The sequence below is a fragment of the Lissotriton vulgaris genome, chromosome 4_1 (genome assembly GCF_964263255.1).
Source record: "Lissotriton vulgaris chromosome 4_1, aLisVul1.2, whole genome shotgun sequence".
NCBI lineage: Eukaryota > Metazoa > Chordata > Amphibia > Caudata > Salamandridae > Lissotriton > Lissotriton vulgaris.
This window is the reverse complement of record NC_141691.1, coordinates 1,259,769,656-1,259,782,367: the sequence shown is the minus strand read 5'-3', so window position 1 is coordinate 1,259,782,367 and position 12,712 is coordinate 1,259,769,656. Positions and strand designations below refer to the sequence as shown.

Below are 12,712 nucleotides of genomic sequence, written 5' to 3'. Positions count from 1 at the left end.
AAATTTGGCAACATCCTTGGTAAAAAAAAGTTTGGATTCAAACCACAGTAATTGTTTCAAGAGAAGGTCTGTGTTTTCTAGAAATAAGACCATAATTCCTTTGGGTTTAAACGAAGAAGCCTGATAGAATGTCTAAGGACAAGTCAATGAACTCTTTGGATGCTGAGAACTGTAGAGCTAGGACATTCCAAAAGCTGTAGCAGAAAAATGGCAAAGAAAGAAACAGTATGGTTGCCTTCAATATCCTCCAGGAGGCCATAAATGCAGAGATTAATATGCTGAGTCCTATTTTACAAATCCTCAGACTGTTTTTGAAGAGAATGGATTTCTTTCTGCATAGTGGCTATCTTGAAAGTTTCATTTTAAATGTGGTAAATTCTTTGATTGGCTTCAGCAACTTGAGATTCCATAGAAGACCGTTTTGCATCCTCATTTTGGATTCTTCTATTTGTTTCTACTACAAAATGACGAAGAGCTCGTATTTCATCCGATAAAATCTCCATACATATGGAGTCAGTGGATTTGTCAGGAGATGGGGATCCTGTTTAAGCCTTTTAGCAGAACCAGCATGTTTAAGTTTTATTTAAGATTTAAGCTTAGGAATGGTTGAAGGCATGCTATCACTGGAGAATAGGAATTAGCATTGATGGAGTCATAAGAATTAGTTGCATAAGATTTGAAATTCAATTTGAGTTTCCCCGATTCCCCATAAAAAAATAGAGAGGGTAAAAATTATTTGCCCATAATAAATTGAGGTACAAGGATCAGTGTAGTCCTTTATTGTTATCGGATTCACAAAAGAAAAAAAGAAAGGTGGGTACCAATTTAGGAAAATGTGTTTGGAATTTCACTTCTCTGAAATATATATAATCTCACTAGTGAGAGCTGGATTTGAGGAATAAGTACATCCAGGTAACAAACAAGCTCTACTCAGGAAGGCAGCTAGGCAAGTTGCCAAAGTAAATTGGTATTTAAATTAAATGGAAAACAATGCTGTCAACAAGTAACCAATGAGGCTGCAGGTAATAGGTTATGAGGTGCTCCATAAATGAAGAAATAAGAGAATAATCCAGGTTTCCATAACACATACAGAAGTGGTAAGTCATTGCATATATATCAGGTTGAGGAACAGTGTCTCATTAGGAGACAGCTGAATTGTGAGGAAAAGACAAAAACGAAGGCATCACATATGAGAAAATGGCTGCTGCATCTCTGAAGAGAATCACACATAATCAGCATTTACAGCCGAGCAAGAGAAAGAAGGAGGACGGAAATGGTGTACCAATCATCTCCAAGGCTTCATAAAGATGTGCCTAACTTTTGGTCACAGTCAAGTTGCTTAGGACAGAGAGCCAAATCAATAGTCTCTGATGCGGAGCAGAGCTCTTTCAGTCTGCCTCCATCCTTTTCGGTGTGCAAGCCACGCCCCAGATATGCTTTGACCCAGTAACACTACAGGAAAAGATATAAAAGTGACACATGTAGAATCACTAAAACATCAAAAAGGAATTAAAACATAAAATGCTGCCATGATATACGGGAAGCACCTATAATAACCTGGACATGATACATGTCAGGAATCAAAATTAATCTGATGACAATAAAGAAGGCACTATGGATGTGCCTCCACCTGGAACTTACACAAGACCAGTAATAACCTAAGTGCTTAATGATTAGCCGAAGTCACCACTATGTAACAAGTCTGACATTTGTTCCTTTTTTTTGTTTTATGTAAGTGAATACATAAATGAAAGAATTACTGAACCTAATTTCGGCTGGTGACGCTTCTAGCTGTCTAGCAGAATTGCTTTAATGTGCCAGTGAAAAACCATAGATAAAGCACAATTGTTCTTGCTCCAATGTTACCCTTATTTATGGGAAATGTTAAAGGAATATCTCACTTTCTCTCTACTGATGCCCAAGCATCGTTTTTTTCCTTACCAGGATATTCCCTAAGAGCGTTACCTGGCAAGCGTTTGTATGTGAGTGCATACCTTGCTTAGATTTGCAGCGCAAATTGCGAAGGTAATCATTTTCACACAAAAATCCGACCGTAGAACTTTGTCACCCTTCAGTTGAGTCGTTTTTGCAAAAAATGTGAGAATGTCACAGCAAAACTTTGAAACCAGCGATACTATAATTCTTATGTAGCCGCTTTGTTCTATAGTTCTCTTTTGTGCTATAGGATCTAGCTAGCACTACACACACTAAACACATGAATACATACTGCTTATATTGCACTGATCCTTGTTGATGTGTACTTGCTAATGCATAAGCAGACTAAATGCTGTTTTTCAGGAAACATACTGTAACCTTGGATGGACACTCCTGTCTGCTGATGTCAATGGCGACGGCCTAAAGGACCTTGTCATTGGATCGCCATATGCACCTGGTGGAGGGGAGCAAAGAGGATTGGTGGCTGCCTTTTATTCCAGCACCAATAGGAATAAGAAAGGTGAAGCATGCATACTGACCATATGTATTTGATTGCTGTTGGACTGATTGTATTGAGTGCATGCCTTCATGACTCTGGGCAAAATGAAAATTGCTGTATCTGTACACCATGTAACATAAACTGCAATTAACTCTAGGTAATAAATATTTATTAACTGCACCTTAATTGGTGATAAATATTTATCAATTACAGCTAACAAGTTGTTAGTTTTTGTGAACATGTTTGTATTAATTAGAAGACAATCACACAATGTGTGAGTGAATGGACTTCATCGTCAGATTGAAAGCCTAGATTACTAAAACATTCTTCATACCATTACTAATGTCCATTGTTTAGTCAACTTACTATTCATTAAAAGTAAATACATTCCGAACATTCTAATTCCAACCAGTGCCCATTGTTGGCAGCATCTTGCATAGAACAGCTTCGACCATGTCTCCCTTCTACACAGACAGTGTTTTCATTACCAAAGCGAAGAATTCTTTTTTTAAATGTCGATATTTTTCACTACCTAATTATTTTCTTCTTTTTTCTACAGTCAGCCATAGAGTATACTCTATATTTTCACTTACTGTTTTCAAAATCATTTCTCTGTTTAAAAAAATAATCTTCTAAACCGGCCACAAAATACATATGTAATTTAAAAAGTACATCGAGGAAACATAATGTAGTCTTCTATTGCCACTTCTAGGTTTTGGTGAAACTTACACACCCCTCAGCCATCAGCCTCATGATTTATGATGTCACAAGAACATTTCAATGGTAATATAGGACTAATATTGGTAAAAAATAATGGTAATGTAGTTTCTTATATAGCGCACGTATCACTACAAAGGGTATCTCGGCGCTTGCTTTGGGAACCCGTCCTGGTTTTTCCCTGTGGGATAGCCCAGATGGGCACCCCCAAGGTGAAAGCAAGGCATCCCGCCGCGGGGACCATAGTGGAGATTGAGCAAGCTATTGCCCAGAGTTGCAGAGCGTGAACCCCTGATTCAAGTAGGCACCGAAGCGAGAATTATCAGGTCCGTGGACATTTGGGCTCCAAACCCTGCCGCGTCGGGAATTGAACCCTGGTCCCGGGCCGACCTCTGCTTCTGGGTCTGCCTCCTCTAACCGGTGAGCCACACTTCTCCACTGAGTTACATGGTTATCCATTATGGCCCTAATTAGGACGGTTTGGAAACTGTGAGTTTCCTCAGGTCGGCGGTCCGAAACCGTAATTACGATGCGACTGCACATGATGCAGTCACAAACTCCCATTTCTCTATGGGAGCCTATGCAGCGGTCAGAAACTGACCACAGTACAAGCTCTCGTAGAGAAATGGGAGTTACTACAAATAGCTCAACCGTGTGGGAGCCACCTAATGGTGTCAGCCACGCAGTGCACAACCCTACCCTGAAACAGGTCCCAGGATGCCTGTTTCTGGTCCAGGGAGTCTGGCTTGGCAGTTCGGCCTGGACTGTTCCCATAAGGAACAGGGTCAAGTCTGATTTGCATAAGGCTGGGTCTGAACTGGGGTGGCATGTTGAGCAAAAGAACAATAGATTTAAACCAGATCTCTTGACTGGGGATGAATGTATGATTCATTCAGCATTCCGTCCATCATTTGATTGCATAGCAACACTTAAGAGGCCATGATCGCTTTAACGAAAAATGAATTCTGAAAGCTAATCGCTGATTAAGCTTCAATATTCCTAGATTATTGAGTAATTAAATGCAAGATATTGAAATGGGGCACCCAATCAGAGTTTAAAGTATCATATATTAACCCCTTCGATGCTCATGACGAGCTCAGCTCGTCATGAGGCACGGTTGAGCTGTGCTGATGACGAGCTGAGCTCGTCATGAAACCATGGGAATAAAGGATCTGCAGCACAGGAGGGGAATTGCTGCAGCAGCGATGTAGTTAAGGGTTGTAAGATGCATCCACCACAAGGCTAAGTAATCCATAGTTACAGGTAATTATAATACTGTGATTTATTAAGCGCCACAGCTACCCCCAAGACAGGGGTGTCCTGGCGCTAGAAACACTAGGTAAATAGGCGTCTGAGGCAAAAGTGCATATTATTCAGGTCTACAATGCTGCTGTCTTAAATAGCCATGACTTCAAGGCTTTTTTGAAACAGAATTCTGACTTGGCGCTTCTCAAAGAGGCTGAGAGGGTGTTCCACAGTACAGCTGTTTTGACCGAGAATGCCCTTCCACCCAGTCGTGCTTCCTCAAAGCGCAGAGTCTGCAGCCAGTTGGAGGAGTTAGAGCGCAACACCCGTTTTTGTTTGTAGGGACAAAGTCTTTCCTTCAGATACTTCGGGCAGTTTACATTCAGAGCCCGATAGGCCATTGTCATGGTCTTAAATATGATTATTTTCGCTACTGGTAACCAGTGGAGTTTGTGTAAATGCGGAGAGACATGTTGTCGGAAACAAATCCGGCAGACCAGTCTCGCAGCCGCATTTTGAATCATTTGAAAACGATGGATTACATATTTAGGGAGACCAAGGTACAACACATTGGCATAAACTAGCCTTGATGTAACTGTAGCGTGTACAACTGTTTTGCGGCAATCTTCCGGTAAAAAGTACAAGATTTTTCGGAGATTTTTTAACTTACTAAAACTTGTCGAAGAGACTTGTTGGATTTGGGTTGAGAAGGACAGATTTGCTTCCTATTTCACTCCTAGGTTTCGGATAGAGGTGGCCAGGGAAGGAGGAGTGTCCATTTCAGCTGGCCACCAAAGTTCTGACTCGGGCACATTACCTTGCCCAAAAAACAGAACCTCTGTTTTTTCTGCGTTTAGATTTAGTTTATTAGAATTCATCCACATAGCTATATCACGTAAGCACCCCTGGAAATTTTTGAAACCATCCATAGTCTGCTCTTTAAAGGAGAAAACCAGATGAGTGTCGTCAGCATAAGAAATGGCCTTCACCCCCAGTTGGCAATCAGGGAAAACAGAGGAGCTAGGTAAAGGTTAAAGAGTAAAGGCGTCAGTGCTGAGCCCTGTGGTACCCCGCACCAGTGTTGTTTTGGTTGGGATTCATATGGCGTGAGGGTGACTTTCTGAGTGCATCCACTCAAATAAGAGGTCAGCCATGTGACAACATTTCCCTCCAATCCGACTTCTTTTAGGCGCTCACCAAGGATAGTGTGGTCAACAGTATCAAAAGCTGCTGACCGATCCAGGAGCACCAGCAACGCCGGTGCTCCTGAATCCAGTGACCACCTAATCGACTCTGCCACCTCCAACAGAGCAGACTCTGTGCTAAATACTGCTCAAAAGCCTGATTAAGTATCATGCAAAATCACATTCTGCTCAATGAATCTCGTCAATTGGTGTTGAACCAATTTTTCGAGCATTTTTCCTGGAGCGGGTAGAAGCCAGATCGGACGCAGGTTTTTTAAATCGCCCGGGTCTCCATTTTGGTTTTTTAAGTGGGAGAAGCGTTGCATGCTTCCATTTATCTGGAAAGGTGCCAGTTTTCAAAGAGGTGTTGCAAATATGTAGCAATCCATCCACCAAAGAGGATGCTAGCACCTTCCATAATTTGGGCGGGCATGGATCATCTGGGGCTCCTGAACGCCATCTCTGAATTTCCATGAGAGCATCCTGTGGCAGAATAGGAGAGAATTCGCTAAGCCTAGGTAGCTCCCCCTGGAGTGGAGATTTACCCTCTTTGACAGTGGCCTCTGGGGCCTGAAATGACTCGTAGACCTTTACGATGTTGTCGTTAAAATAGTTCGCAATCTTATTACACAGGGCTGGGATGAAGTTACTTCTGTCTCCAGTGCCCGAGGCTTAAAAAAGGATTGAACAACCTTAAAGATCTCGCTGCTCGACTGCTTTGCATTTCGGCTGCTTGACGCAATATGATTTCGTCTAGCTGTTTTTAACTCTTTATGAAACACTTTTAAGGCTTCTTTATAGTTTGCCTTCATTTTTTCACAATAATCCAGCCTCCATTTGCGTTCAAACTTTTTTTGCATCTACTCTTGAGCTCCCTAAGGGCATTGGAGAACCATGGGGCAGTGGGGGATAGCCTATTTGATTTCCCCACTCTGCTTGGTGCTACCAGCTCCACATCTGAAGCAATCCAATGATGTAACGAGACTGCATCGGAATCAGGATTGGCTAAAAGACGGGGATAGACTAACAAAATGGGGCTGAGTGTTGTAAGCATAAGCATAAGGCGTGTTCCTTTAGCTTGCCCTGAGTTTGGTAAGGAAAAAGAGAAAGGGACCAAATAATGATTTGACCACGACCATTAACTTTCTCTTCTTTTCTTTAGGTCGCTTGTCGCTACAGGAAGCTGATTGGATGGTCAGTGGTGAACAGGACTATGCATGGTTTGGGTACTCACTTCACAGTCATAAGCTGGAGAAGCAGACATTACTGTTCATTGGAAGTCCAACCTGGAGCAACAGCAGGTATGTCCTATTGATTTTGATAAAATGCAATGGCCAACTTGCGCTATTATGAATGTCAAGCTCTGGTTTGCCAAAAAAAGTATGCACATGCACACTAGTTAAATTAGAACATGAGCTGGTAACATTTGTTTCACAATTTATAAAAAAAGAATTGTGAACCTAAGGTCTACTCTGGCAATGTGGACCCTATCCGCATATGTACAACCTTTGCAGACCATTCTGAATTAAAATCTGCAAGCAGCTGCTAAGCTTCCTTCAATTCTACGTCTGTAGCTGCATATGGAAACAAATCCTATTTCTGAGGTAGATCAATTGTGCTCTTTAAAGTAATACTGTTCATATATCTCTATGTCCTGAGTGCAAAATCATGTTTCTTGTATTCTGTATGATGTTCTGTGCAGTATCAGATCATCTCGCAAGGTGAACTCTAAGCAGATGCCCCTTTGTTGTGGAGTACCGCAGGGATCATCCCTGAGCCCCACCTTATTCAACGTTTACACATGCTCCCTAGCAGAGGTGGTATTACCTTTTGGAATACACATAGTCACCTACGCAGATGACACACAACTTATGATTGGACTTAATAGAGCCGAAAGTTACCCCCGGTCTGCGCCCATGCTTAGAAGAAATTGCCAACTGGATGAATGAGTCCTTTCTGAAACTGAATGGGGAAAAAAGCGAGTTAATGATCTTGGGTAATCGCTCCCCCCTTGAGCTAAACTCATTGGGTGGGCCTATGTGTACATTTCATTAGGTCATTTTGTGAGTGTGAATTACACAATGAGTCTCCTGGTGAAAGTTAGACTCCTACTTATGCAGGTAGCTCTGTGAAAAGACTAGTTATTGAACATCCAACAATTTAACGCTTTTCTAGAAATCAGCAAAGAGGTCTCAGAGCTCAGTTTGAGTGTAGGCTGTTTCAGACTTGTGGATCCTGGGCTTGAAAAGCTAAGATACCCAAATGTTTAGCATTTTATATGAAGAATTTAAAAAAGAAGTTGAGATTCAAGTCTCACATTTCGAGATGGAGCATAGTGGGATTTTTCAATTAAGAATGGTTAGACCTGCCATTTGTGGCTAGCAATCTGGACACAGCCCAAAGCCAATTTCATCCGTTCTGTGATTGGGATGGTACGCATTTAGACAAGGCTACCCCTATCCCCTGGTTAATGTACATCAAAAACATGAGTAATATTTTGGGCTTATCTGACTATTACAAATGTCCTGGGGCTCTTTCGACAGCTACTCATCAGACCATCAAAGATCATTTTGGGATGTGGAACAGACATACAAGAGCTTGCACCGAATCAGACAAATGTTCGGTCTGTTTGTACAGCCCTTTGAATTTCGGATCCATCATTGAACTTTACCTTAATTGGATAGGTAAGAACTACCAGCGGGCCTTGTTAACCAGGTTGAGATTTAGCACTTTGCCCTATTTGGGGATGTACGTCAGTACAACGCGATCTTTTAGATCGCGGTACTTTACAACACGGTTATTACAATGCAAGTCGTTACACCGACTTACGTTGGAGGGCGCGGATTGTGGAATATTATAATTTTATATTCCAACACCAGTCCACGTAACAGTAGGGAAGGTGTTGGAATATAAAATTACAATATTCCTTAACCAACAGCGCCATCCAGTGCAAGTCGTAGTAACGACTTGCGTTGTAATGGCAGCGTGGTAAAGGTCGTGCGGTGTAAACACCACGTTGTAAACGACGTTTACCCTATTTGGTGGCATTTCCTGATCTTTTAAGCCATCCTATGACTCTTGCCCCGTGTCCATGTGATGATTTTTCTGCGCAATCAACTTTGCACTTGATCATGTTTTGTAAGTGTTATTGCTCTTTTAAGAGACATCGTTTGCTACAACTTTTAGAGGATACTAACTAATATTGAAGATCATAAGACAGCTATGTAATATCTGCAACCTCTTCCATCTTTTAGTTCATTGTAAACTACATTCAGCACGTTTTGAAGCATAGGAAATGTGGGGGCATATTATCAAGGACCGGTGTTAAAATTATCACTGTTTAATCGGTAGGAAACTGATGGGCTTGATAATACGCCCTTGTTAATTCCCATAGAAGCCCATGTTAACACCAGAACATGGGCTTCTCTGGGAATTAACAAGGGAGTATTATCAAGCCCATTATCGCCATTTTATCGGCAGTTTCCTGCCAATAAAACGGTGATAATTTTAACACCGGTCCTTGATAATATGCCCCGTGGATTGTCAAGAAACAATCATGTATTATCTTGAGTGTTGCTATTTTCGGAGCTCCTTTGATTGTGTTATGATGATATCTCCAACTGTTTATGCACATGACACTGTATGATGTTTCTTTAATTGGTTTTATACTAGACCAGTGAGACGTGATGATACTCTTCTCTGTTCTATGCACAACACTTTATGATATTCTTATAGTCTGCCTTTTATTTTAATACTGTTTAAATAATCATGTTCTTGTGTTTTTAGGATGAGATCTATTAATGTATTTATCTCTGTATGTTTTTGTATCTGTCTTGTATGGCTTTTAGCCTAATAAAGCTTTTGATTGATTAATTGAACATCAAGATCCATCACTATGTCAAACAAGGGTGCATACGGGCCTGAGCCCTCTTTAACCTGAACATCTGTGACCTGGTACCTGAACCGGATTCTGTTGGCAGCCCTGCTCCAAAACCTGCAAATAAATCCATGACCATGCTCCTCTATGCAGATTATGTAGTCCTTCTAGGTCAATCGATGATGGAACTACGAAGACTGATTGATGCATTACACAAACATAGCAGTTCAAACGCAATGACAATACATTTAGAAAAAATAAACATCTTAATATTTGGCAGAAAAAATAGGTACCTGGTTCATGAATAAGCACTGTTTGACTAAATCTAACAAATACTTGGATTTTGGCTGGATGATAAAGGAGGCCAATAAATAGATCTCAATTCATTGAAGCCCAAAATTGCATCCCTCCAATTTGCTTTTCAAACAATGCTGAAAACTGCATAATGGCCCACATCTTGAAGATTATCAGCGCAAAACGTATTCCCGTTCTTGTGTATGGCACAGAGGAATTCCCAGGGAGATTCAGTGCTAATTTGAACAAAGCACAGAGCACCATCTTTAAGTCTATGTTTTGGCTACCACACAATACATCACTGGCCCAGATAAAGATGGAATTTAAAATAAATAATCACTAATTCACCCAGAAGGCCAGTTTCCTGAAGTATATGCACACAACAAGAGTGGCCAACTCATGATCCTTAAAGAACTTACAGCCTGATTCATGAAGCAAAATTGCAAGCGCAATAGCTGCGAAAATGCTGTTGCGAGCGCAATTTACAAAATCGGTATTCTCGAAGAAAAGTGCGAAATCACACACACAGAATAGCGAAAATCCCTAAAAGATTCGCAGAATCCCGGCAGTAGACCATTAGCGAATCGGAATTTGCGAGAAACCACGGATTCTGTGATTTAAATAGCGAAATCACGAAACAATCGCAATCGCTATTCATGAAAAATCGCTAATTGCGAAAACCCCCTAAATCGCAGCTTGCGAGGCGCAATTTAAGGACAACCCAAAGCAGGTGGTAACCATCCAAGCCATAGCAAAAAAAAGTTTTGAAAAACCATTGCCCAATCAGTAACAGGTGCAGGCCTGACCAGACACACTTAAGGAGATGCAGCAGCAGCATTAGGAGTCTCACAATGCCAGGACTGTACATGGTGGTCAGGCGGCGAAGGCTACAGCGAGCAGCACAGAGGAGACGCAGAATCCAGGAGAGGATATTCCGCCAGCGGGTCACCCTGCTGGGCCAAACCAGAGAGCAAATATATGCAAAGTACCGCCTGAATGGGCCAATGATTATCAAGCTAATTCAGGACCTTGACCCCCTGATGCAGCACCCAACAAGGCAGACCAATGCCGTGCCCACACATGTCCAGGTATTGTGCAGCCTGCACCTACTGGCCTCCGGGAGCTTCCAGGGGATAGTTGCGGCTGCTGGGGGGATATCCCAGCCCACCATGTCCCGCTGCCAAAGCAGTTTCCTGGGCGCAATGCTGACCCAGCTACACCACCACATCAAATTTCCCATCAGCCAACAGGATTTGGATGACACCAAGCATCAATTCTACAATGTTGCGCATTTCCCACATGTGATAGGATGCATTGACTGTACCCACATCCACATCTGCCCACCAGCTGCAACGGAGTACTTGTACCGCAATCGCAAGTCCTACCACTCTCTCAACATCCAGATGGTGTGCAATGCTAAGACATAAATCACGGACATAGTGGCACAGTACCCGGGGAGTACACATGACTCCTTCATATTCCGACACTGCGGCCTCCACACACGACTGGCCAGGGGAGACTTTGGTGAAGGACACCTACTTGGTAAGTACACTTGGCTCACAATGTTACACTGCGATGAAGTAGCTGCGCAACACAGGCACTCACCCTCTGCTCCTCTCATTCAGGTGACAGTGGCTACGCCCTCCGTGAATACCTCCTCAACCCATACCTCAACCCTGCTACACCACAGCAACGGCGCTACAATGTAGCACACATACGCACAAGGAATTGCATTGAAAGGATATTTGGGCTACTGAAGAGCAGATTCCGCATACTGCACAAGACTGGTGGGGCCATGTACTACAGTCCTGATGTGCACTGCCGCATTGTTGCTGTGTGTGCAATACTACACAACATTGCTACCAAGCGCCGGATACCTGTAGAGATCTCTGGCAGTGAGTCCGAAGGGGATGACCAGCCACCTGCACATGTGCGTCATGCACGCGGGGAGAACCCAGCTGAAGGACACAGACGCCGCAACCACATCACAATGAACAGTTTCTAGTGCACCCACTCCCCTCGCCCAACAAATCACAATTACATGCCAATGGAAATAATGACAGGAGGCCGATGTATGATGCAAGAATAAATATTATTGTTGAAGGCACAATAATAATGTCATTTTGCTTTTCTTTACATGCAAACAGTATTGCGCCATACTGCTCCAAATAATTCACAGGACATGCTTGTATCATCAGCATGCCCCTGCCAATGTATATTACAGTCAAGTGCGCCTCTGGCGCGCGGCACCCAAACGCCTCTCTGGCTCTTCCTCTGGGACGGCACGTGACCCCGCAGTGGGCCTGGTGCTGCGACGAAGCACACCGACCTGTGAAGCAGACAGGCTGCTGACACTGGAGGTGCCCTCACTGGTGTCGTCCCCACCAACATTTGCTGGGCCTGTAGGATGAAGTGCCAGTACGGCACTGGTGACCTGCTCCAAGACTCGTGCCACATCCTCGCAGCATTGCACCTGCTGCTGCTGCATAGCCAGGGAGCGACGTGAGAGCTGGGAGGTGGCATTCCCAATTACATAGTTTGAGCGGGTGTAGGCTGATAGCCGCGTCAGTAGCTGGCGGTGGCGGCGGCGGGCGGTGTTTCGCTGCGAGATGAGCGCAGCAGTGTTGGCCTCCATGGCAGTCGTCATGCGCTCTATCCTGTCGGCCACATTTGCCACATTGCGGCCAATGTTGTGGAGCTGCAGTTGGATCGCCCCTTGCCGTCGTGCCTGCAGTTGGTGTATGCATAGCATCCGGCGCTCTATGCTCATTTCTGGCACGCGCACAGCCATCCCCCTCCTGCCGCTGCGTGCTGTGTTCTGCTGGTGAGCCTTGCCATGCCTGCTGTGCTGGCTGGCCACAGTGGGTGTGCGCACTGTCACCACACTAGCTGCACCAGATGTAGAGGGTCCCGCTGGTGGTGGAGTTGTGGTTGTCAATGGTGCTGCGCCTGATGGTGCTG

At 43.5% G+C, this 12,712-nt stretch overlaps 1 protein-coding gene across 2 annotated transcripts in view; it reads left to right on the top strand.

The window, feature by feature from the left end:
- Nucleotides 1-12,712, top strand: part of GPLD1 (glycosylphosphatidylinositol specific phospholipase D1) — a 655,729-nt gene that overhangs the window by 459,933 nt on the left and 183,084 nt on the right. For both annotated transcript variants that reach the window (XM_086965460.1, XM_086965459.1), the window contains exons 17-18: nt 2,299-2,455; nt 6,743-6,881. In XM_086965460.1, coding sequence (XP_086821586.1) covers nt 2,299-2,455; nt 6,743-6,881 — 296 coding nt within the window. The remainder of the gene's footprint in view (nt 1-2,298; nt 2,456-6,742; nt 6,882-12,712) is intronic.